General features: G+C 48.6%; 1 protein-coding gene and 1 long non-coding RNA gene across 2 annotated transcripts; one reads left to right on the forward strand and one right to left on the reverse strand.

Annotated features, from left to right (window-relative positions):
• Positions 1-12,252: 12,252 nt before the first annotated feature.
• On the reverse strand, positions 12,253-13,610 carry LOC129783425 (uncharacterized). The gene is made up of 3 exons (XR_008745295.1): positions 13,446-13,610; positions 12,422-13,410; positions 12,253-12,384 (listed from the first exon to the last, which is right to left on the reverse strand). It is a non-coding gene; the product is annotated as an uncharacterized LOC129783425 (long non-coding RNA).
• An 11,588-nt stretch (positions 13,611-25,198) lies between these two features.
• Positions 25,199-26,134, forward strand: LOC129783389 (olfactory receptor 14C36-like). The gene has a single exon (XM_055793366.1). It carries the CDS (start codon positions 25,199-25,201, stop codon positions 26,132-26,134), a length of 936 nt encoding a protein of 311 aa, XP_055649341.1.

The raw sequence follows: 26,134 nt of genomic DNA on the forward strand, positions 1-26,134 counted from the left end.
AACAGCAGATATGTTTGGCCCTCTATGCGTGGCGCAGCTTGGCAGAAAGCGGTCATTGAAAATTTAAATCAATTACATCAGTTACCTTTACAGGAGTTAGACTTACTGGCTAGCATTGTGCCTGTCCAATATGATAATGTTACTGCAACCGCAATGCCAGGTTGTAAAAGCATGTCACCGCAGCTCCAACCAGTGAATGGTACAGGAGTGATCTGGTTTGATAAACCGCGGCATAGTTGGTTTACAAGGCAAGGGGAGCAGGGCCGGTATGTACGTTATCTAAATGTCACAGGGCATTCCCTTTGGAGTGACTTGAGAGCCGGAAGGTTACATGTAAGCACCACAGGGGGTTTTAAACTTCCTCCAGGAGTGTTTCTGGTTTGGGGAGACAGAGCATGGCCCCGTATTCCCATGCGACCTGTTGGTGTGCCTTGTTACCTTGGACGGTTAACGTTGTTTGCTCCTCACGTGAAAGATTTATTCAATGTCAGTAGGGATCATGGGAGACCTATTTGAACTTTTGATGATACATGTAACGACAATGTACAGCTGCCATCAGTAGCACTGCTATAGCCACATCTATTTTTCTTCCAGGAGGAATGGCAGCCATGAATGCAAAAAATATACATAGATTAGCATGCTGGGGTCAGAAACAATTTAATTTGACTTCATGAATGGTAAGTGAGCTACTTACTGATGTAGAGGGTGTTAGACATACTACTTTGAAGAATCGAGCTGCCATAGATTTTTTATTGTTAGCACACGGACATGGTTGTGAAGATTTTGAAAGGGATGTGTTGTTCCAATTTGTCTGATCACTCAAAAAGCGTAACTCAGCAATTAGCAACACTGCACGAGAATATGAAGCATGTTACTGAAGGACATGATCCTTTTTCTGACCGGCTCAATAGCCTCGGGCTAAGGGGATGGTTGCAGATTGTAGTTAAAGGAGCATTGGTAGTGGTAATAGTGTTCTTGATTTTGATATTGTTACTTCCTTGTTTGTTTCAATGTTTGCAACGCATAATGAATGGGTTAATTAAACAGATGTCCAGAATGGGGTCTGGATTGCTCAAAAACAAAAAGGGGGATTTCTGGAGTGGCTGGAAGAAAACGGGCATATTATGAGCAACCCAGACCGAATAACTTGGTTGTAATAACAGGCCGCAGCTCTAACAAGCTGCAGGTGTTGTGAAGGACATGTGCAAGGCCAAGGGAGACAAAGAAACTGTGTATTCACAGAGAGATAAGGGAGCTGGACAGAAAGATGATAAAAACAGGATGCCTGCACAAGGGGGGAGCAGCGTGTTGGCACCGCCCTGGGACCAACAACTTGGGAGGTGGGAGCGTGTGAACGAGTAGTTTTAACCGATCACCTTTTACATAACAAAGCGTGCGTAGTGTGTGCATTTTTAGCTGTAGAGTATAAATTGGTGTGAGTCTATTAATAACGTGGCACTAACTTGATCACATTGGTCATATAAGTTGTGCCTGAGCCTACTGCGTCAACAACTACCATCTTCTCAATTCCCCAGGGAGTTTCTTGGTGCTTCCTTTTAACCAATTCACACATAATTTCCTCTGTAAATGTTAGTTGATGCGAAGGAGTCACCCGCCATCCATGATTTGGGGTTGCTTCAGTATATTAGCCAATTAATTGTTTTCTGGTGGATCCTGTGGGTTCTTAGGTCCTAATTTCTGCCGTTTCTCTGGCAGGACTAGCAATATTTGACTTTCAGCTGCTTCTTTCCTTGCTTGATCTGCCACTTGCTGTCCTAGATGCACCGAGCTATCTCCAAGGTGCTGCACTTTACAATGCATAATTGCCAGCACCCTGGGTCAGCTGGTCACCTGAAATGATTGTGGGGTCTTTGCCTCATAATTTGACTGGGGATCCTTGAGAGGTTCAGAGTCCTCTTTCTTTCTTTCTTTCCAACAGCCCCATCGGCATGGTCTGTTCCAAAGGCAAATTTCAAATATGTCCATGCATTAAAAAAGCCTTGTCTGTTGATAATAATCCCAGTGCCCTTAGTGAGGCTGTGAGTTCTGCCTCTTGGGCCCACGGGTCAGATGAGAGGGCTTTGGCTTCTCTTCTCTCTCTGATAGTTACCACCACATGTCCTGCTCTTTGGGTCCCATTTCGCACAAAACTACTACCACCTACAAATAAGTCCCAGTCTCCATTTTCTGTTGGCGTGCCCTTTAATTCCACTCGGCTAGAATATACCTCTGCCATTGTCCTTAAACAATCATGAGTTGGTTCTTCTTTTCCACCGAGATCATGTCATTTTTGCCCAGGTGTCAGTTCCTGGGCCTCTTGCATCGGTAATACTGTAGCTGCCACCGTGCGCGGACAGGTTGGCCGTCCTTTACTGACACTGTCCAGCTGTTTGGAAAAGCTCCCCACGGCTCTGCTCCATGGTTCCAGGCTCTGGGCCAACACTCCTAAGGCAACGTGTCACCTTTCATGCACAAAGAGTTCCAGTGGGTTTTCTAGATTTGGGAGGCCTTGAGCTGGAGCACTCATTCCAGTCCGTTTCCATTCCGTAAATGCATCTCTGCACTCCTGAGTCCAGACGAGGAGGTTTCCCTTTCCTCCAACACCTTCATATAGAAGTTTGGCAATGAGTCCCAAATTCATTATCCGTAAGTGACACCACCCGGCCATTCCCAGGGATGCTCTGAGCTCTTGTTTTCATTTGGGTTCTGGGATTTGACAAATGGCCCTTTTCCTCCAGCTCCAAGACTCTGCTGGCCCAGGCAAATTGTAAATCCCAAATTGGTTGCTTCTTCTGGGGTGGTCTCTGCCCCCTGAGCCTCTCAGTGACTTTTCACTGAACTCACTCCCAGTCATACACATCTTCCTTGCTGTAATGGGTTCTGTCTCGAGCCATTAAGAAACTTCTTCTCTCCTTCCCTCCCCAGTCAAGATCCAAAAATTAACACAGCAGTCTACATGTGGTGTTATGAGTGATGAGCATGGGAACACGATCACTTCCCTCACTGCCTTGTCAAGGCACCTCTTCATACGCTCCAGGGCACTCTGGCTGCCTCTGCTACCAGGTCACGGGCTGGGATTGTGTTTTGCCTTCTGTCCCCCAGCACCAGCAGGGCCTTTTCTGCACAGACACTGCCCAGCCAGGCAGGTCCCAGGCCCTGCAGCTGCAGGGTGTTAGTCCATGCGAGGGAGGTGCAGGCTCTGCCCTTGGTCCGTCCTGCATCTGTGCAGCTCCTGCCAGGGCGGCCACCCCACCTGCCAGGGTTCCCCTCCATGGCATCCCTAGGGCACAGGGATGCTCCTCTCAGTTTGGTGCCACCGACAGACACTGTGAGAGTTGCCTCCACTGGGTCATGTGTACAGCTCTTAAACTGTAATCAGGAGAGTCCCCTGTGCTGCCCACACTGCCCCAGTATGTCCCAGTGGCCTCCAGGTGGGGTGTGAGCCCTTCCCCACTGCTCTCTCAGCCTGACCATCCAGCTGGTGTTTTACTCATCTCTTTCTGTTCGCACCCAGAGTGTCATGGCCTCACTCGGGCAGAACAACACTGAGGGAGACCATGGCCAGAGTTTTGCTGAAGCTGAGGGAAATGACATCCACTGTGGAGCTCCTCACGCACAACTGCAGGCTGTCAGGTTGGTGAGGCAGGAGTTACCCTTGGGAAATCCACCTGGACAGTTACCCGCTCAGGTGCCAGAAATGTCACCCAAGGCGACTCTAACTGGTGGCACACCCCTCACCATGGGGGTTTGAGCAGCCTGTGGTTCCCCGAGCTGCACTTATGGACTCCTTCCAAGACAGATGCAACACTTACTTGTCCTTTCTCACAAGTGATCTCTGCCAATTCAAGGAGCTTTCAAAAGTGATACCTCAAGGAAATATTGATTTTATACCAGAACTTCACCATTATTATTAGTTATACCACGCCCTTATTTTCTCTCATCTTTAACATATTTGCACCTGAGCAGGAGACAGTGACGACTTCTGAAGTCATCTTTTCAGCAGACTGTCTCAGCAAAGGCTCTTTCAGTTATTCACCAGTTTGGCAATAAGCTTGGCAATAAGTCCTAAATTCATTATCCGTAAGTGACACCACCCGGCCATTCCCAGGGATGCTCTGAGCTCTTGTTTTCATTTGGCTTCTGGGATTTGACAAATGGCCCTTTTCCTCCAGCTCCAAGACTCTGCTGGCCCAGGCAAATTGTAAATCCCCAACTGGTTGCTTCTTCTGGGGTGGTCTCTGCCTTTTCCCAGGGTACTTTGTACCCTGCTAGCCCCCAAAGTTTAGCAGGTCCTTGTTATAGAATCTTCTTTACTACTGGTTGCTAGCAGTACGTCACCTACCTATTGCAGCAAGGCGACATTTTCCTACCTCTTTTGCCAGCTTTCCAACTCCCTGGCTAATTGATTTCCAAAGACTGTAGGGCTATTTTTAACTCCTTGCAGTCATACAGCCCTGCACAGCTGGGTTTCTCGACCAGTTTCAGGGCTTTCCCATTTGAAACCAACCGATTGGTGACTGGCCGCAGCCAGCACAAGGCAGAAGAACGCATCTTCACATCTCATACAGTAAACCATTCCTCATTCTCCTTCAGGGTGGTCAGGAGGGCATACGGGTGTGCTACTGCCTCATGGACATCTTGCACAGTTGCATTTATAGCTCGTGAATCTTGCACCAGTTTATATTCTTCTGAATTTGGCTTCCTGACAGGTAATACTGGAGTGTTATGTTCTGATTGGCATTCTCTTAGTAACCCAAAATCTGTGATTTGTTCAGTTAAGGACTCCAACCCTTTCCTGACTTGTAGTTTACCTGGGTACAGCTTTTGACTTGCTGGTCTGCCATTTGGCTTCCGCTGGATGATTACTGGTTCCCCTGCTTGGGGTTGCCCTGGTGTTCCTGAAGCCCATACAAGAGGTATTGCAGCATTTGTAACTGCTTCTGGTATCTGCTGTAGCTCGGCTTCCTTCTGCAACATAAAAACGTGGGCATCCCAATCTTTATTGTCAGGAATATGGTTCCTTTGAGGAAGCCCAGGTGGCACCTCAGGTAGATTTGGTTTCTGTCAACCAGCAACTGAATGCCAGCCCTGCAGTGCGTCACGGTCTGACCCAAGTTCATCCAGCTGGTCCATGAACAGGAAGCCCATCACAGTGGGGGTTCCAACCACCTGGCTACTCCCACACTCCCCTGGTACTTATTCCAGCAATCCTTTGCTCAGCCCCGTGAAGATACCATCAAAGAACCAGTGCATGGTTCTCACAGTGTTCCTGGATCACAGCATACCCAAACTGAAGCACATTTTCAGCAGCACCATGTCCTCCTGGAGGTCAGCCTCCCCTCCCCCACAGGCCTTCAGGGGCCTCAGCAGCACTGCAGCTAGCCAAGCCTTCCTCTGCCAGGGCTGCAGAGCCCAGCACTGCTTTTCTGGCCTTGCAGAGGGCAGGGCTTCCTCTGCTGGTGCGCTTAGATTGCCACCGCCACCCACTCCAGCGGGTCTCTGGTCTCCAGCACAGCACGGGCACACGCTGGGTCGGGGCCGCTTGGTACCAGCTTTGCCCGAGAGAAGCCTGAGCTTGGCCCCAGCGCTACGGCTGAGGTGCTGCAGCCCAAAAGCGCACCGATGGCTTGGGACTGGGGCTCAGGCAGGAGGAGCTGGACTTCCACATGCTGTCATCGTGCTGGATATGGATGGAGTAAATCATGATATTGATGAAATAAATCATGACGGGTGGTGGGACAGGCCACAGTGGTGCGGCAGGGGAAGGTGTGGGCTTTTCACGAGGGACAGGCCAGGAAGCTGAGGAGGGGATGCCCTCCGTGTGCAGGCACTTGTTGCACGTGCGGATCTCCTCTACGGGGTGTGCAGCAGGTTGGGTGAGCCCTTGCAGGAGAGTGTCAGCAAGAGGCCGGTTAGTGTGCCATCCTGGTGGGAGACACAGCACCCGCACTCAGGGTACGGCAGCGGAGAAAGGCTTATCTAAGCAAGCCAAGGAAGTCTGCAGGTCCATGATCCCAGCTCTTATGGGGGACTTCATGACCCTGACGCTTTCTGGAAGGGGAGCACAGCAGGATACACCCTGTCCAGCTGGTGTCGGGGGTCTCTTGAGACAAATTCTTTGCACAGGTGTCAGGCCAGCAAAGGTGACGCTCACCTGAATCTGGTCCTTGCCAAACAGGCAGTGCTGCTGAGGGGTGTGAAAACCAGTGTCAGCCCTGGCTGTAGTGCTCATGAAATAGGGGGAGAAGACTTTAGCCTCTTCAGGGGACTTGTAGCGGTAGTCCCATGGGCAGCAGCACTCAAGGACAGCAGAGCTGTGTACGGCTGGTCATTCAGGAAAGCATTTTCCAAGCAGAACTGTCCATACCGAGGAGCAGGAAATCAAGCAGACATGCCAAAAGAGATTCTTGGCTAAAGAAGGAATTCCTCAAGAATCTCCAGAGAGAAAAGGAAGCATCCTGGAGGTGGATGCAAGGGCTCAAAGAGGAATTTAGAAATAGGGATGTCTTCAGGGAAGCCAAAGCCTGCTTAGTATGGGGTCTTGCAAGATGTTCAAGAGCATCAAGAGGATCTGTCACTACTTGCAGAACAGTTTAAGAAATAAACTACGCCCCTGTGTGGCCACTGCTGAGCTTAGTAAGAGCAGGTCTAGATAAATCTGAACATCCTCCAGGTCCTCTTTGCCTTAGTCTTCCCCAGCATCGTGTCCCAAAGCTTTGTGCCTGAAGGCAGGACTCTGGAGGGAACCAGCCAAGTGTGGATGGGGATCATGTCACGAGTCATTTGACCAAATTCAATGCTTCCCACTCCAGGGAGGTGGAGGGGCGGCATCCCAGGGAGCTGTGTGAGCAGACCGATGTCCCAGTGAGGCCATTCTCCATCCCCACTGGAAGGTCCTAGAGACTGGAGGAACTTCCTCTTGACTGGAAGCACCCATGAATCTCGTGATACCCAAGAAGGACAAATTGAAAGTCCTGCCCCTAAAGTGGACCGAGGCCCTGCGATGACACAGGGCAGGGACTGCCTGGCTGGGCCCTTGGTTTGCATTAGGCAAACTAGGAGCCACCAGGAAAGGTGACCAACAGCCTCCTGGGCTGTATGACCAGGAGCACAGCCACGGCAAGTCATTCCCCCCCTCTGCTTCCCACTTGTTTCACCACATCTAGAGTACTTGTCTAGCACTGGTGCTCCGCAATAGCAGAGAGACACTGGCACGCTGGAGCCATTTCAGTAAAGAATCACAGAGAAGGTCAAGGCTGGAGCACGGGCCCTGGTAGATCAGGCTGAGGGAGCTGGGCTGGTCCACCCTGGAGAATGGAGGGCTTTTGTGGGAGGATGTAAGAGCCTTGCGTTGCCTATGGCAAGGTTTCCAAGTACTCACTGTGGTACAAGGCAGGAGCACAGGAAGCAATGAACTGAAGCAAGAGCGCTGTCCTCCTTCTTCACCTTCAGCCTTCAGAGGTAGTGAGAAGAAAAGAAAAAACACCACAAAATGCAACTTAGAAGGTTCAGATTGGGTATGAGGAAAAAGCTGTGTCTGTCTGAGGGTTGCCCTCTGATGCCAGAGGTCACCCAGAGGGAGCCTGGGTCAGCCCATGGCTTTGTGCTTCAAGGAACAAGCAGGGATGAGGGGAGAGACATCAGTGATGGCACAGAAATGCGGGTGTGAGGGCTGGGTGGGAAAGCAAGGAAGAGTCCAACCCCCAGAGTGGAAAGAGGTGCCAGCATGGACAGAACCTTTTTCTTCTCCTATTGTACTGTCTTTGTCCTGCCCTGTGAGTTTTCCTCTGATCCTATGGCCAGAGAGCAGCTCTGCAGAGAAGGACCTTTGGGTGCCAGAGGACAAGCAGCTGAGCAGGAGCCATCGATGCACCCTCATGGCAAAGGCCAACGGCCCCCTGGGCTGCATTAGGAAAAGCATCGCTGGCCGATGGGGCAGGTGACCCTTCCACTCCTCTCAGCACTGCTGAGGCCACATCTGGAGTGCCGTGTCCAGGGCTGGGCTTCCCAGAGCAAGGGAGTTGTTGACCTACTAAAGCAAGTTCTACAAAGGGCCACCAAGCTGGTGAAGTGACTGGGGCATCTGTCAAAGGAAGAATGTGTGAGAGACATAGACAGTTCCATTTGCAGAAGAAAAGCCTTGTGAGGGTCACATTAATGTAGATAAAACTCCATCTGAACCCAAGGAAATGATTTTGGACTCTGAGGGTGATCAATCACTGGAAATGATTGCCAGGAGCAGCTGTGGAATGTCCATCCCCGGAGATATTCCAAACGCACCTAGACAAGGTCTTGAACAACCTGCTCAAGCTGAGCTTGCCTCATCTGAGGATTGCACTGGATGATCTCCAGAGGTCTCTTCCAAACTCGATTCTCTGTCGTTCTGGTATCATCAAAGAGTAAAGTAAAGACAGAAAGAAATGTAACACATATACCTTTGACCACAAAGATGGTGGGGTCCATAGAGAGAAACCAAGCTGGAGCAGAGGAAATGTTTGAGAAGCAAGGATCAACAGAGATGTTCTGTGCCATCACCCCCTCTTCACTATCGCCCCTATGTAGGAGGGGGCCTGGAAATCAGGACCATAAGTAACAATCAGTTAGCTGAAAGGAACGTGCTCCAGCTTGTAGGCCACAAACCCTGGGAGGATAAGGAGGGTGAATAGATAACAACCAACAGGATGAGTCTGGCCGAGAAAAGGTAAGGAGATGAAGAACAGATGGAGCCAAGGAGAAGTAACACTTTGTTGTTAATTGATGAGTGTAAAAACTTACTTAAAGTGTCCTTTGTTTGTAGTTAACCAAACAGGGATTGCCTGGTATGTAATGTTTAGTTTTAAGAACCAATCTGTTTAAAACGCGCAGCCTCTGATAACATATATAAACTCGTGCTTCTGCACAATAAGTCGGCATTTGCTAGCATCAAACAGCGTCCCGTCTATCCATTGCAGCAAACTGGTGACCCCGACGTGATGGGTTTATGAACCGCCAGGCTGAGCGGCAGGCTGCAAGTCCCACAGAACGTTGAATGAGCTGCTGAAAGGAAGCGGGAACCGGCAAATGAAGTCCCTCTGGAACTGAGAGATGAGCTGTGGAAACATGGGAATCAAGTGTCTTCCCCTGTGAGGGATGTATATGGACTCATAAAGGGTCTTCTAGTCAGATCCGGGAGCCCATGCCTCAGTCTCCCCAAATGGTGACCCCTATGGTGGTGTTCCCAAGCCTTGGAAGAATAAGGACGGAACTGGTCGATAAAAAAGGCAGCTCGTGGAAGAGGGCTGCGTTCCGGAGGAGACGGCTTGGCTGAACGATCGTCTTGCTGTCTGGACCAGGCAGACAACCTAAACCCCGAGGATAACACCTGTATGCATCGAGACAGGTGAGCAGCCAAAAAACTTTAGAGACTTTAAAAGAAATGAAAGTGTTCAGCAGCCAATTGTATGATGCTGCCGCGGAGGGGAGCTCCGTGTCGGGAATGCATTTAACATCTTGGTGGCAAATTCTGACTACTCTTTGCCAAGTGTAGACTAATTCTACTAGCGGTGCTAAACCAGAGGAGGCTGTAAATTCCACCGACAGCGAGACTCTTCTCAACACACCGTCAACGATGACGATTCTGTCCACACCTTCTCTGCCCCCAAAGCTTCCTACTGTCACTGACTGCAGCGACCCTCACAACACAGGACCAAGCACGGGAACAGGACAACTCGAACAATGATGCCATTGACACTGATAAAGCTTTTGATCCAGGTCCTATAGATCTGGAAAAGGAATTAGACCTTCCCCCCCCACCCCCAACCGCCTCTCCCGATTTATTGACTGTACTTTCGGGGAGGGTGAAAGGGGGTCTGAGGGATTGGTGGCAGGAATGCAAGTGGGAAGTGCTTAAGCGAGGGGTTTTGGAAGTCACTATGGCATGTTCAGTATTTTGTCAGACAAATCAACCTGCAGAGTGGCAGCCTGTGCAATACGAGGCTGTTAAAGGGTTAAGCAAAGCAGTGCGGGAAGGGAGGATTCATAATACATTTGCTATGTCCCTTCTTGAAGTGATGGCAGAGCCTTATACACTCACACTGCATGATTGGAAGTTACTGCTTTGTATGGTACTAACTGATACAGTATATGATGTGGTTATCTGATTTTTGTGAGCTGTGTGTAGTGGCCTTGACTGAAAACCTTAATTGGGGAATTGCTGTTAACTGTGAGCAGTTGGCTGGAGAAAGTAGTTGTGCCGATTCTGTGACCCAGGCAAGGTATCCCAGGGACAACTGTTTGCAGATGAAGGAGATGGCTATTAAGGCAGTCAGGGTGCGGGAGTCTGGGCGAGCCTCTAGCGAGTCATTCGCCACAGTCTTGCAGGGTCCTAAAGAGTCATGTACTAACTTGATTGATCGGCTTCAGAATATTTTGCAGCAAGTGGAACATCAGGAAGCTCAAGGGTTGCTTTTTTAGACAACCAGCTATGATAATGCCAATGAAAATTGTAAATGGCAGCTTTCACGATCACAACGCCAACATGTGTCAGAATGATTATAACGCAGAACTCACAGCTGACTGTAACTCTCAGGCTGAGTTCTGGAATGCAGCATAACACATTTTTTTGCTTCTCTAATCTCTTCTGTAGAATAGTACACACTCTTAACTTGCTTAGTAAATTAGTCTGCTAGCTTGCTAATCAAAGTAATACCACAAATACTATTTTTTTTTTCTTTTTTTTTTTTTTTTGGCTTCTTAACAGATGTTGATTCTCTCCGTCATATCTTGTTACAGAACCGAGTTGCTATTAACTTTTATTATTAAAACAGGGACACGAGTGTGAAGACTTTGATAGGATGTGCTATGTGAATCTGAGTGACCACTCTGAATCAATCCACTAAAGCATACAATACTTAAAAGCCTTAAACAAAAATCTGCAGCAGAGCCAGGGGCGGGATGCCGTTGGTCTCTTCTCGTGGCTGGGAAACTTTGGGCCATGACTCAAAAGTATTACAGGATTTATTATCATTATCTTTAACCACCTTAGTGATGTTTGCCTTATGTCTCCCATGCCTTTTTTCCTGTATTCAGTGTTTAGTTGATTGTAACATAAATCAGGTCATGGTCACCCAGCTACACACAACCTTTGCCTTGTCGCAATTAACAAGCAAAAAAGAGGAGGATAGAGAATGTCTGAAGAGAGATGTAGGAGAGGAAGCTGGAGAATATTTGACCTAACAAGAGATGAGAGAACAGCTGGGTATTGTGAAGGAGAGTAGGAAAGATGAACATGGTTATCTAGTGATAAATAGGTGTCTGCATGCATGTAGTGATATACAGCTATGTAACTGCTGAATGATTTCTGCCCTGAGCCTGGTGGTGCATGCAGCTGCGGTTTGTGTCCAGGCTCAGAGATGTAAATAAGGGCTTCTCTGTTATGGGAAAGTGTCTCTGGTTACATAAAAAAAAGAGGGAATGAAGGGAATGACCCCAGAGGCACGTTCAGAGAAAGCATGCTATGTTTTGAACTTTTTGACTGAACCAGTCCTTCTTTGGTGTGCCCTTCCTTGAAACTGACTTGCGGACATTGTTGCAAAAAAGTGAATGTATGTGGGGAATGAAGAATCTTACTGAAAGCCTTGATATTTGGGACAATTGATTACCTTTGTGTAATGTTAATCCAAAAGAAGTTGATATTGTTTGCACTTGGAATGTCGATAGTTGTCTTTCTGTAGATGCTAATGTAGTAGGAGGCTATGATGGGAATGTATTGCAGCGGTTCTTCTCTTATCCAGAGTAACAGCAGGGAAAGCATTAAAGAGTTAAATCACCTTGTTTGGTAGGCAGTTAAGAATCTGAGTCAAATTTGCCACTATGACATACAAAACAGAGCAACTATTGGCTTTTTGTTGTTGGTTCAAGGACATGGCTGTGAGGATTTTGATGGTATGTGCTGAATGGATTTTAGGTGCCCCACTGCAGCAACATGTTATCAAAATCTGAGAAAATGTCAGCCTTTTTTGGCATCCATTCACTCAGTTGGCAGTATTGTTTGTTTGCTATTGCCTTGGTTGCTGTCATGTTTGCAAGGGCCCCGCAAAACACGGCAAACCTGGTACTAGTGATATGGAGAAATAATGTGAAATGGGGATAATGGACATGGATTGTGATTGTATGTGTCTGCTTAAGGAATGTGGGTACGGTGACTAGTCATGGGTGCGGTGACAACTACAGTTTTGAGGAGACGCCTGCCCCTCTTCCTCTAACAAAGGGGAGACGCCTGCCCTTCTTCCTCTAACAAAGGGGCTATTTAAAAGAGAATAAGAAAAGATGAGAGACATTCAAATGCTATCTAGAGGGAGGGAGTGCTAAGTCTCCTTGCTGGAAAGATTGGGTGGTCACAATCACCTGAAGAAGATCGGGTGGTCACAAGGACATGAATCACCTGAAGAAGATCGGATGGTCACAAGAACATGAATCACCTACAAACCTGCAAGACCACCACATTCCAGGAAACGGACTGATAAGCTAATTAACATACGAAGCGGGGTTTAGGTAACAAATATGTATAGGCGTTAATTGAATATTCATTTGTTCATTGTATAAATGTGAGATGGTTCGTCACTTCGGGTATGCACGCTTGTGGAGGAGCGATCCCCCGTGCATCTGCGCGCAATAAACATACCTACTTTATAACTTTCGAGTTATAGAGTCTAATTCCGCACGTCAGTTTGGCGAGCCAGCCAGGAGGATTTCTGCTCGGCTGAGGGACCAGCTGCGGAGCGGACGCTCCTAGGCGCGCCCCGGGAGATTTCCTCGGAGGAGCCTCCTCTTCTCAGCTGTTCACCCGGGAGCAGAAGAGAAACCCCTGGATCCACGGATAAAACGGTATGTTTAGTAACGGGGCGGCTGGTGAGACGCACGGAGACGTCCGGCGCGCAGCGTAGTCCCCAGGAGGAAAGGTACTTTGGGAGGGGGTTTGCTGACCAAGGGGTGGCCGCTAGCAATCTTGAGGGCAGATCGAGCAAACCCGAGGTTACTGCCATTCCTAAAAGCCCGGAGGCCTCGTGACGGAAAGCGGGGGGCGGGACGGAATAAGGCGGAATCTCACAGGAACAAGAGGGACCTCACAGCAAAAGTAAAAGGGAAACTTTTGCGTAGGAAAAAGAGGAAGCTAAAAACTTCCTTTAGGTTGTTTTAAGAATTGGGGAATTCCTGGAATGTAACAACTGAAATAGCGCTCTGTGTCTTGGTTGTTTTATGTGTTGTCTTGTTATATGTTCAAAACTCGGAGTTATGAAATGTATGTTGAAAAATATTAACATTCTGGTAATTCGTGGCAAATAGCGGAAAACTTAACACTCTGCTTAAGACCAGGAAAAATTGGTTTTTGTTTGTTGTTTGTTTATTGGCAATTGTTCATTGAAATGCATACTTTGTGAACTGTTAGTGTTCCTAAGAGTATGTACATAAGTGCACGGTACCATATAACATACTGCTTGTGTGACTGCGGGCTGCCCGGAGAGTGTGAATGGTGTGATTGAGATGCGCATTTTGATTTTCCGTGTATAGCTTAATTATTTTGACTAAGTGTGAGTGCAAGAGTGCTTGAAACAGGCGTTTGAGTGCAAAACGAGTAAAAAGCTATCCGCGTTTCCAACCTTGGGTGGCTAAGGCGGCCGGAGAAAAACAAAGTAATTAAAATTGCAAAATGGGAAATGGAAGGAGTAAGCCCTGTGAAAAATCGCCTTTGGGTTGTATATTAAAACATTGGAGTGATATTGTAGGACAGGGTGGTACCGAAAATAGAAGGAAATTGGTTAAATATTGTAATCAGTGGTGGCCTTTGTATAAATTGGAGAGCGATGCAAAATGGCCTCAGGAGGGAGGAACGTTAGATTATAACACTCTCCTGCAATTAATGTTGTGTCTGAGAAGAGAAGGAAAATGGGGACGAAGTATCGTATGCAGACATGTTCTTCGTCCTCCAGGACAAACCCGAGTGGCAAAAGGACTGTGGATTAGTACCCCCTCGGGATCCTGTGGTACTAGCACTAGAAAGAGTGCGGGATTAACATCACCTGATCTTTGATTGTGGCTCTAGAAAAGGATAGGAAAAACTGAGACCTAAACTAGAAAGATGTTCTTGTTGAAATTTCTGTGTTTAAAAGCTCAGGTTGCGGTTCCTTCTGTGGAGCAACCAGAATGAAACACGTTGTAAGATATAAAAACTTGTACTAATGTATGTAAAACCTGAGGCGTGCGTGTGTGTGTGGAGAATCAAAGACCTTGTGAAAGTGTTGGGGTGAGTTTGTACAAACCCCCGTACCCCCTCGAAGGTGCGACTGAATCATGCTGGGATGCATGGCAGGATGTTTTCTGTTTGCCTGCAACGGCATGATACGTAATAACAACAGACTTAAAGCAACAAGTAGCAGATTTGCATTCAGGGTCAGAAAGAGTTAAAACAGAAGTGCTGTAGCAGAGGCAGGCTTGTGTAACCTGCAGAGCAGGAAGAGCATCTCCTGCCCCGAACCCCTCTGATGGTGGGGAGGAGGGGTTGCTCTTGCTGACAATTGAGCAGAAGGACCTGACAATGTCACCCCAATTGCTGCAGCATTTGCAGTACAACAGGACCGGTAACGGCCCCTTTAGGGCAGGGAATGGGTATGAGGTGGAATTTTAGTGAATACAAAACCAACTTATTTGTTAAACTTTTTTCAGTAATAAATAAATAAATAAATAAATTTGTTACAGTTGTGGGAGCTGCTGGCCACCAGGAAAACATCCTGAAACCTTTAAAGTACAAACTAAAAAAACAAATAAGAATGCCAAATTCACTAAAATCTTTGTTGGGATGAGATTTATTAGAACATCTAGACGTTTAAAGAAGGGGAAATGAAATTAAAAGTTAAGTATGATCAAGTAATTGAAATATTGAGCTTATCTTTAATTCAGCAGAAAAGAGGAAAAGAGGACCTCCCTGAAGTAAGAGAAATTTTTAACCAGGTGTATCTGAAAATAAATTCCAGGAAAGGTGAAAAATGCTTTACCTGATACAGTAAAATGATAAGGGGGAGGCTTGCTCAGTTCAGATAAAAACAATATCCCTTGGTCAGCAAGGCTGTGGGGATATTGGCAGAAAAAGTGAAATAAAATACACTCTGTAGTAGTTCTACTAATGTAAATCTGTGTGTTTTGCCATGACAGTGACTTGTTATGGGATGTGCAGATGAAACTGCATTGACAACGAAGTACAAGGAATAAGGTTGGTCAGGTGCCTCCTACCATAGTCAAGGGCAAGACTGGGTTGGCCTCTGTGTTTGCCACCAAGAAGAATCTTGAGCTCCGCTGTTGGCTGCAACCCAGTAGGCGTTGAGCGGTGGGAACATGTGCCATGCCAGACCTTGATGTGAGGCATGGCCCACTCTGAGGCACTGATTTGGAAATTGGAAACTGCCTGGCCGACCATGAGGCCAGACGAGTAACAGAGGAGGTAGGAAAGGAGGAATTATCCTTAATACCAGATGATAAAATCCAAACTGTAAGTACAGATCAAGAGCCAAACTATTCTAAAGAAAACTTAAAGGTAATTCAGGACATGAATTATAAAATAAAATTAAGTAAGTGGACTTATTTAAGGGATGGTTGTATAGTGGTACCATCCAATTTAATATGGACCACAGCCCTATTATTAATGAGACGCATTGGGGAGCTGATACTTTATATAAAAGTCTACATCAGAAATTGATAGGGCGAAACTTGTATACTGTAATAAAACAGGTGACTCAGCAATGTGAAATGTGTTTACGCAATAAGCCCAATACAGCAAATAAAATAAAACTAGGGAACATTAGCAGAGGGAATGTTCTAGGGCAACATTGACAGATCGATTTCGCAGAACTTCCTAGAAAAGGGGGGTATCGATATTGGTACTAATGGATACCTTTTCAGGTTGGCCAGAAGCCTTCCCGTGCAGAACTGCTAAAGCCCGGGAAGTGACCAAAATACTACTCCAAGAGATAATACCTAGGTTTGGAGTCCCAGCGGTAATGTCCTCGGATAGAGGACCACATTTTGTGTCCAGAATAGTGCAACAGATTAGCCACCATCTAGGAATAGATTGGCAATTACATACCCCATACCGACCACAATCGAGTGGCCAGGTGGAAAAGATGAATCATCTAATCAAACAACAGATTGTCAAGTTAGGCCAAGAAACAAATCTAACTTGGCCCCAGTCTTTGCCATTAGCTCTTACACGAATTCGAACTAGACCGAGAGCAAAAGAGGGGCTTAGCCCATTTGAAATTTTATATGGACGACCCTATGGGGTACAAAAGGGGATGTCTTCACAGATTGGTGAAGAAACAATGACTTCCTATATGGTGGCACTAAACAAACAATTAATAAGAATTGAGAAGCATGTGATGGGAACACGCAGTAGGGGTCTGGATGGACCTGTTCACGATATACAACCAGGAGACTATGTATACGTTAAGTGTTTTGCAGATAAAACCCTGGAACCACAGTGGACCGGACCTTTTCAAGTCCTACTCACCACCTACACTGCAATCAAGGTTGAGGGACAGAATTCTTGGATTCACCATACCCGGATTAAGAAAGCCCCTGCAACTTCTTGGAAAGTAACCCCAGATAAAAAAGAACTGAAACTCAAATTTACTCGGACAAATGGGAACAATGTGGGTGGCAAATTTTATGACAATGCTACGGAGGTAGAAAGAAAACTCCAGTCATGGTGGAATATGGTGAACTTTACCTATGACCCCAACACACACACCATCACAGCTTTTGTGTTAACCATACATAATGCAGTAATAATTACCATACACCCCATTGTAGCCCTTGGAATTAACCATAATGGGGTGCTCCTATACCCTTTTGAACATAGAACGTGGGCCAGAAAGATAGGCGACAAGTGGCAAACAGTAGATTTAGAATCTTGTATTATGCGAGAACAGCAGGGCTTCCTCTGTGAAAGCAATACTATAATGGCTCAGGATACTTGTTTAGATACAGATCAGAAAATATGTCATTTCGAGGCCCGACCAAATGCAAACTTGAAAACAGTAATTATATATGCAGGGAAGGGATGTGCGTGTTTGAGAACTAAGTGTAACACAATAACCATAGATGGGGAGGTAAAAGAGACTGCACAGTATTCAAATTATTGTATTTGTAATTTTACTACTATCACAGGATGCGATTTTAGTTACTCAGCCCCAGTAGTGTCTCATCAATTCTTAAAATCCAATTTTACCCTATCACAGATAATAATTCCTACCCCCATAGGACTAAATATAAGCAGTATAAAAGAACTATTAAAACATGCAGATTTCCAACATATACTGGAAGAAACCAAAGAAAAGGGACATGAAACTCTTCTTATGGTCCATCATGATGTAGAGGGGATCAAGAAAGTTTTAAAAAAGGTAGAACAGGATGGAAACCATAATTGGTGGGATACTCTCTTTGGCTGGTCACCCTCTGCAACAGGAATTCTTAACACTATGGTACACCCCATTGTGATCTTATTGATCAGTTTAGGAATTTCCTTAATACTAACCATTATGTTATATTTGTGGGTTTGGAGAATGTTTAAAAGTAACACTTACGTATGATGCTTTATATCATTCGGGAAGGCTGCTTAAGTAAAAGAATTTACTTAATTTAATAGAAAAGGGGGGATTGATATGGAGAAATAATGTGAAATGGGGATAATGGACATGGATTGTGATTGTATGTGTCTGCTTAAGGAATGTGGGTACGGTGACTAGTCATGGGTGCGGTGACAACTACAGTTTTGAGGAGACGCCTGCCCCTCTTCCTCTAACAAAGGGGAGACGCCTGCCCTTCTTCCTCTAACAAAGGGGCTATTTAAAAGAGAATAAGAAAAGATGAGAGACATTCAAATGCTATCTAGAGGGAGGGAGTGCTAAGTCTCCTTGCTGGAAAGATTGGGTGGTCACAATCACCTGAAGAAGATCGGGTGGTCACAAGGACATGAATCACCTGAAGAAGATCGGATGGTCACAAGAACATGAATCACCTACAAACCTGCAAGACCACCACATTCCAGGAAACGGACTGATAAGCTAATTAACATACGAAGCGGGGTTTAGGTAACAAATATGTATAGGCGTTAATTGAATATTCATTTGTTCATTGTATAAATGTGAGATGGTTCGTCACTTCGGGTATGCACGCTTGTGGAGGAGCGATCCCCCGTGCATCTGCGCGCAATAAACATACCTACTTTATAACTTTCGAGTTATAGAGTCTAATTCCGCACGTCACTAGCTGTTCAAAAACAAAAAGGGGGAATTGTAGAATTGTACAGAACAGAGACAGTGGGTTGTTTTGACATAGATAAAGTGCAGCTTTGGCCTTGCTTTGACAATGTGCAGCTGAAATCCTGCAGCAAAGAGTTAAATAACTTTGAAGGAGTATGAGAAGAAACTAGGATGAGACAGAACAAAGGAGGAATGTGATGTCACCTGTAGAAGATAAGGAATCAGCACGAACAGTAGAGAGTAGCCTGTAGTGAACATCGTTAAGGAATGTGTTGTATGAATTTGTCTGATCACTCAAAAAGCATAGCTCAGAAATTAGCAGCACTGCGCAAGAATATGAAGCATGTTACTGAAGGACATGATCCTTTTTCTGACTGGCTTTCAAGCCTTGGGTTAGGGGGCTGGTTACAAACCATAATCAAAGGAGCATTGATGGTATTGACAGTATTGTTGGTTTTAGTATTATGTGTTCCTTGTTTGTTTCAACGCTTACCAGGAGTGATGAGTAACTTGATCGAATGCATGTTTAAAACAAACGGGATTTGGATTGCTCAAAAACAAGAAGGGGGAGATGTAGGAGGGGGCCTGGAAATCAGGACCATAAGTAACAATCAGTTAGCTGAAAGGAACGTGCTCCAGCTTGTAGGCCACAAACCCTGGGAGGATAAGGAGGGTGAATAGATAACAACCAACAGGATGAGTCTGGCCGAGAAAAGGTAAGGAGATGAGGAACAGATGGAGCCAAGGGGAAGTAACACTTTGTTGTTAATTGATGAGTGTAAAAACTTAAAGTGTCCTTTGTTTGTAGTTAACCAAACAGGGATTGCCTGGTATGTAATGCTTAGCTTAAGGAACCAATCTGTTTAAAGCACGCGGCCTCTGGTAACATATATAAACTCATGCTTGTATACAATAAATCAACATTTGCTTGCATCAAGCAGTTTCCTGTCTCTCCATCGCAGCACCCTTGCACCTCTCAGGGTGTTGGTGTGTAGATGAATTGGGAACAATGGAGTAATTTGGCCCTTGGAGAAACTGTCAGGGGAATGGTCTTTATGTTTCAGTCCTGGTTTCTCACAGTCCATGTATTTTTTAATTGGCAATAAATTAAATTGAATTTTAATACGACACATTCTGGCCATGACCCATGAACATTGCTGGTATAATTTCTGCTTTTTTCCTGTTGAGTCAGGGGAGCGGATGAGCAGCTGTGGGGCTGGCTGGGTGCTGACTGTGTTTAACCCTCCACAGGACCACATCAGGACTGCTGAGCCCACAGTGGGGCTCCCCTGCACAACAAAGACCCTGACAGACTGGAGCAAGTCCTGCAGAAGCCAGAAGGATGGTTGGGACCTGGATCATGTTATGGACAAGGAGAGGCTGAGAAACTGGGGTTTATTTGAGATAACATCTAGAGTGAAAGACTGGAGCGCTGGACCCAGGTCAGTTGGTGGGAACTCAGTCAGTGGTTTACTTCACTATTTCTCAAAGCAAAGCCGTGAGGACATGATCTGGCTGGAGGTGTCTGACCACAGCCTTGGCTGAGTGGCCAACTGTGGCAAGAGCTATGGGACTTGTGTGTAACCAGTGACAGTAGGAAAGTGGCTCCATTTACATTTAGAGTTGCAATGGAGTTGGGTATCACTGAGCCACTAAGGATGACAGAGCTGACCATGCAGCAAATGTTCCTCGTAGCGACTGGGGTGTACAACAAGCAAAGGAAACGACTGATGCTTAGGACATCTTGGGGCACCTGGGGCAGCTTCCCCTGGGTATCCAGGGAACATGGCACCGAGCAGAGCCCTGTGTCCCACCCGATTACTGCCTTGCTTCCTTCACCGTGACCCAAGGAATTGCACCAGGACACCCTGCCGTGTGCCTCCACCCTGTTATTTGCCCCAACTTTGCACACTCACACAGCTGAGCTCTACACTGGTGCTTTACTCTCCTCGGAAGTTGATAGATGTCTCCACTACACAAGCCCCTTAAATTACGGAGGTGTGACACAGGAGTCCAGCTGCACCATCCTGGATGCAAACATACAAAAGCCTCTCGGTCAGGCAGGCTGGGTTCATTCCTTTGAGGAAGTGGAGTGCATGCAAACATTCCAGGAGAAACACAGTTGTGACATTAAAAGCGCTAAATGCACAGGAAGTTCCAGAGATGACCAGGAAATGCCTTGTGAGGAGATTCGGGCAGTTCAGTGCTGCTGAGAGACACCTGACTGCATCAGCTTCTTCAGTGCGTCCTTCAGCTCCTGGTTCCTCATGCTGTAGATGAGGGGGTTCAGTGCTGGAGGCACCACTGAGTAAGAACTGACGCCACCAGGTCCAGGGATGGGGAGGAGATGGAGGGGGGCTTCAGGTGGGCAAACATGGCAGTGCTGAGAAAGGGAGACCACGGCCAGGTGAGGGAGGCACGTGGAAAAGGCTTTGTGCCGTCCCTGCTCAGAGTGGATCCTCAGCACAGCCCTGAAGACCTGAACGTAGGACAGAACAATGAAAACAAACAAACAAAAGCTACACAAGCACCACACAGAAGCAGCCCCACTTCCCTGAGGTAGGTGTGCGAGGAGGAGAGCTTGAGGATCTGTGGGATTTCACAGAAGACCTGTCCCAGGGCATTGCCGTGGCAGAGCGGCAGTGACAGTGTATTGGCCGTGTGCAGCGCAGCACAGAGAAACCCACTGGCCCAGGCAGCTGCTGCCATGTGGACACAAGCTCTGCTGCCCAGCAGGGTCCCGTAGTGCAGGGGCTGGCAGATGGCCACGGAGCGGTCATAGGCCATGACGGTGAGGAGAGAACACTCTGCTGAAAGGAAAAAGACAATCAGGAAGAGCTGTGCAGCACATCCTGAGTAGGAGATGTCCCTGGTGTCCCAGAGGGAGTTGGCCATGGCTTTGGGGAGAGTGGTGGAGATGGAGCCCAGGTCGAGGAGGGAGAGGTTGAGGAGGAAGAAGTACATGGGGGTGTGGAGATGTTTGTCACACACTACGGTGGTGATGATGAGTCCGTTGCCCAGGACGGCAGCCAGGTAGATGCCCAGGGAGAGCCAGAAGTGCAAGAGCTGCAGCTCCCGCGTGTCTGCCAATGCCAGGAGGAGGAACTGGGTGATGGAGCTGCTGTTGGACATCTGCTGCCTCTGGGCATATGGTCCTGTCACAGGAGAAAATGTACAGTGATAATTTATGGGAGACTTCTGCAAGCACAATCAAAGCCATTTCCCACAGACCATCCCCCCGTCACACACAGACATCCCTCTCTTTTCTCGGAGACCTTCCTGCAGCTGTGTGGCTGCAGCCCTGCTTGGTGCTGGCCGTGTGGGTGATGAAGAGCAGGGCATCTGCCCACGGGCTCTTGACCAGCCAGCCCCACTCTGCAGCAGTGGGTGGGGGCAGGGACCAGTCCTGGTGTTTAACTTTGTCCTCTGAAACCAGTGCCAACGCAGAAGGGCTGGTCAGCGTTCTGCAGCGCCAGTGCTAAGGAACGGGAAGGGTGAAGGCACTGTAAGAGAGCTTTAGTTTTTTTCACAGCTCCCCCCCATCTCTCCTGTTGAGTATTTTCAGATGTCAGAAAAGCAGAGCATTTTTGCTGCCCTCCGGTGGAACAGAGTGAGGTCTGTGAGGCAAGAGGATTGCCTGTGGGTGAGTGCCCAGTGAGGGGAGGTGGTCTGTCCGTCTGGTTCCCAGGCAACCTGGTACCAAGTGTCCCCGAGCCCGGGGGTGCAAAGGCTTTGCTTCAGAGCAGAGACATGGCCTGGGCAAGGGAGAGCTGAGTCTTGAGCCCTCGGACTGTGCAATGAAGTGCTGAAATGGGCTCTGCAGGGCTTACTGAAGCTCTGGGGACATCCTCCCCGCCCTGCCTGCAGAACCACCAGACACACACATGCACACACACTCTTTTAGGAGTACTTGGATCCTTTGCTGCAGTCTTCCTGGTGTCCTCTCTAGTAATGCGTTAACAAAAGTTGATACTCCTGCACAAAACTTTTTCTAGTAAGAGAATTGCCACTGCTGGAAATAAGTGTGTCCCCCCAGGTGAGGCAAGGCCCGTGAGGGATTGCCTCATCCTGCTGCCCAGCAGGTTCCCCTGCAGCCCCAGGGACAGCTGGAGGGAGCCCAGAGGGGCAGAGGAGGGAGGCAGGGAGAGCTCAAAAGCAGCCCTTGGTGGGGGGCTGCTGAGAGCTCCCTGCTGGAGAAATCTGCAGAGCCCTGGAGCCGGTAAGTGTGTGGCTGCAGGGCACTGCCTCTGCAGTTCCTAGCCGGGTCTGCAGCAGCTGGGGCCCCCCCAGCCTGTGGGACCGTGTGGGAGCCTTGTGCTGTGGAGGAGGCCAGTGTGCTGCAGAGCAGGGCTTCCCTGCTGCAGCGTGGGAGGGCCAGGGCATGTGGGCTGCCTTGTGCCAGGGCCGGCTGCAGGGCTGTGAAGGTGGCTGTGCAGGCAGGGGTGCCCAGGGCTGTCCTTGCCAGCAGGGTCCCTGCAGCCCAGGGGGCTGTGTGCTGGGGCAGGGGCTCTGCCGCCTGCCAGGGGCAGCTCTCAGCCTGCCGGGGGGCTCCCGTGCGGCTGCGGGGAGAGTGTGTGGGTGCAAGGAGCGAACCCTGTCAGGGCAATGTTCTCGTGCTGTTGCGTGGGTGCTGCACTGGTCAGGGCTGCTCGCAGCTTCTGCTCATGCCCACCTCATTTCCAAGGCGACTTCTCATGAGCACATTCATGGCAGGGGTTTTCTGCTGGAGTCTCTTCTTGCCTGAATCTCTGCTTCCATTTTTATCTTGATCATCTTGGTAGGAATGGAATCTGAACTGTGTAGGTCAGAGCAGGGGCAGAGACTCTCAGAGCATCACAGTGATGTTTATGAGGAAGGTCAGCAAGTGCCTTCCCTCTGCAGCAGCATCCAGATCAAAGCAGCATCAGCTCTCCTTTTCCCTCAGGCTCTGGGGGAGCTGTTCTTTCAGGCCTGCAGGCAGAGAGCGGCTGCAGGGCAGAGCTGGGCACACAGGGGCTGAGCTGGGCTCTGTGAGCGCTGGCAGGGAAGAGCCGTGGGGCCAGAGAAAGAGCTGCTGGCAGGGACAGCTGCAGGCGTTGAGCGTGGCTGTCCTGCATTGCTCTGGTCTGGGAGGTGCTGTGCAGGGCTTGAGAAGGGAAAGGCATTCCAGTGTGCCCATCTGTCTCTCTCCTGGCTTTGCTCAGATGATTTTGGGATAACTGACCGGCTCGGTTGGAATGGGAGTTTTAGCTGCAGGCTCAGGCACAGACCCTGTGAGTCCTCCTGTGCCGATGTGAGCACAGCAAGGAGGTGTCCCATGTTTCCTCTAATCTGTGAAGCTGTGGGCAATGCAGTGTGTGATGCTGGGGAAGGAGCTGGCTCTCCTTTAACAATTACCATAATCAGGACCCTTGGTCACCTTCTTGGGGTGTCCACCCAAGCTGCACGCTGCTTCCAGGGCACACTGTGACCATGGGTGTCCCTGGCTAGAAAGGGGGGTGCTGAGACTTTGAGAAAGGGCGAGCCATTCTGTGCTCTGTAGTGGATCCCTCTGCTCTTCAGCAGTGTCTGCTTGCTTTTTAGGGTAACAAAGTGTCCTGGTTGTGGCTGGGATAGAGTTAATTTTCATCTAAGTGGGAAGGACTTTTGAGAACAATTTTGAAAATGCACTGATATTTTTGGTTGTTTATAGGTGATGCAACATGTTCATGCTCAGTATATGAACTTGGTGGGGTTTGCTGGGGTCTGCCAGTCGATGCTGGGGACTGGCTGGGCATCAGTCAGTGGGTGATGAGCAGCTGTATTGTGTATCACTGTCTTCCCTGCTTCCTTTCTTCCTTTCTTCCTTTCTTTCTTTCTTCATTTCTTTCTCTCTTTCTCTCTTTGCTTCTTTCCTTCCTCCTTGTTTCTTTCCTTCTTTGTTTCTTTCTTCCATTCTTCCCTCCTTCCTTCCTTCCTTCCTTCCCTCCTTCCCTCCTTCCCTCCTTCCCTCCTTCCCTCCTTCCCTCCTTCCTTCCTTCCCTCCTTCCCTCCTTCCCTCCTTCCCTCCTTCCCTCCTTCCTTCCTTCCCTCCTTCCTTCCTTCCCTCCTTCCTTCCTTCCCTCCTTCCTTTCCTTCCTTTCCTTCCTTTCCTTCCTTTCCTTCCTTTCTTGTTGGATTTTATTACCCCCGACTACCTCCCTCTCATTATAACTGTCATTCTCATTATTGTTATTGTAATTTCATTTTTATTCTACTGCATTTATGATTTTTTTCTCGCCTCAAACTTCAAGATTTACATTCCTTTCTGATTCCTCTCCTCATACCTATGGGTGAGGGGGGAGTAAGTGAGCATCCCTGTGGTACATAATTTCCAGCCAGGGTTAAACCAGGACACATGTCAGTGTAATTGGACTCTATCACAGAAAGCTGCAAGTGCGGGGCAGCTGAGAAGGAGCTGGAGGGACTCACCAGAGTCCCTGCCTCTGCCCTCAGGCACAGACAGTGCCCTTGCCTCTCAGCACTCACTCTGCTCTCCCTGAGCACAGCACAAAGCCCTCCTGACCTGACTCTGGCCATGGCCGTTGCTCAGCACGGGCAGAGCCGATGCTGACAGGCCCTTCTGCGCTGGGAGCAGTTTGGGCTGAGCCAGTGCAAGGCCAGGACTGGCCCCTGCCCCCACGGTTCCCATGAAGCCCCTGCTGCAGAGCAGGGCTCACTGCTGGGCAGCCAGCGGGCACAGCCCCTGCTCCTCACAGCACACTCGGCCAGCACTCAGCACAGCTCCAGCCACGGCTCGGAAGGGAGCTCTCCTAGGAACGGCAGAGGGGGGGACATGGGGCACGGGGGGTGCATCTAGGAGAAACGGCTTTCACTTGGCTCAAAGAAGTCTCTCCTAAATTGTCCCTGCCTTTTGTCCTTCAACAGGTCCCTGTGTTCAGAAACAGAAGATGTCTAACAGCAGCTCCATCACCCAGTTCCTCCTCCTGGCATTGGCAGACACGCGGGAGCTGCAGCTCTTGCACTTCTGGCTCTCCCTGGGCATCTACCTGGCTGCCGTCCTGGGCAACGGACTCATCATCACCACCGTAGTGTGTGACAAACATCTCCACACCCCCATGTACTTCTTCCTCCTCAACCTCTCCCTCCTCGACCTGGGCTCCATCTCCACCACTCTCCCCAAAGCCATGGCCAACTCCCTCTGGGACACCAGGGACATCTCCTACTCAGGATGTGCTGCACAGCTCTTCCTGATTGTCTTTTTCCTTTCAGCAGAGTGTTCTCTCCTCACCGTCATGGCCTATGACCGCTACGTGGCCATCTGCCAGCCCCTGCACTACGGGACCCTGCTGGGCAGCAGAGCTTGTGTCCACATGGCAGCTGTTGTCTGGGGTAGTGATGTTCTCTATGCTGCGCTGCACACGGCCAATACTTTTTCACTGCCACTCTGCCACGGCAATGCCCTGGGACAGTTCTTCTGTGAAATCCCACAGATCCTCAAGCTCTCCTGCTCACACACCTACCTCAGGGAAGTGGGGCTTATTGTGGTTAGTGCCTTCATAGCATTTGGCTGTTTTGTTTCCATCATGCTGTCCTACGTTCAGATCTTCAGGGCTGTGCTGAGGATCCCCTCTGAGCAGGGACGGCACAAAGCCTTTTCCACGTGCCTCCCTCACCTGGCCGTGGTCTCCCTCTTTCTCAGCACTGCCATGTTTGCCCACCTGAAGCCCCCCTCCGTCTCCTCCAAATCTCTGGACTTGGCGGTCTCAGTCCTGTACTCGTTGGTGCCTCCAGCACTGAACCCCCTCATCTACAGCATGAGGAACCAGGAGCTGAAGGACGCACTGAAGAAGCTGATGCAGTCAGGTGTCTCTCAGCGGCAATGA

The sequence above is a fragment of the Falco peregrinus genome, unplaced genomic scaffold, assembly GCF_023634155.1.
Source record: "Falco peregrinus isolate bFalPer1 unplaced genomic scaffold, bFalPer1.pri scaffold_40, whole genome shotgun sequence".
NCBI lineage: Eukaryota > Metazoa > Chordata > Aves > Falconiformes > Falconidae > Falco > Falco peregrinus.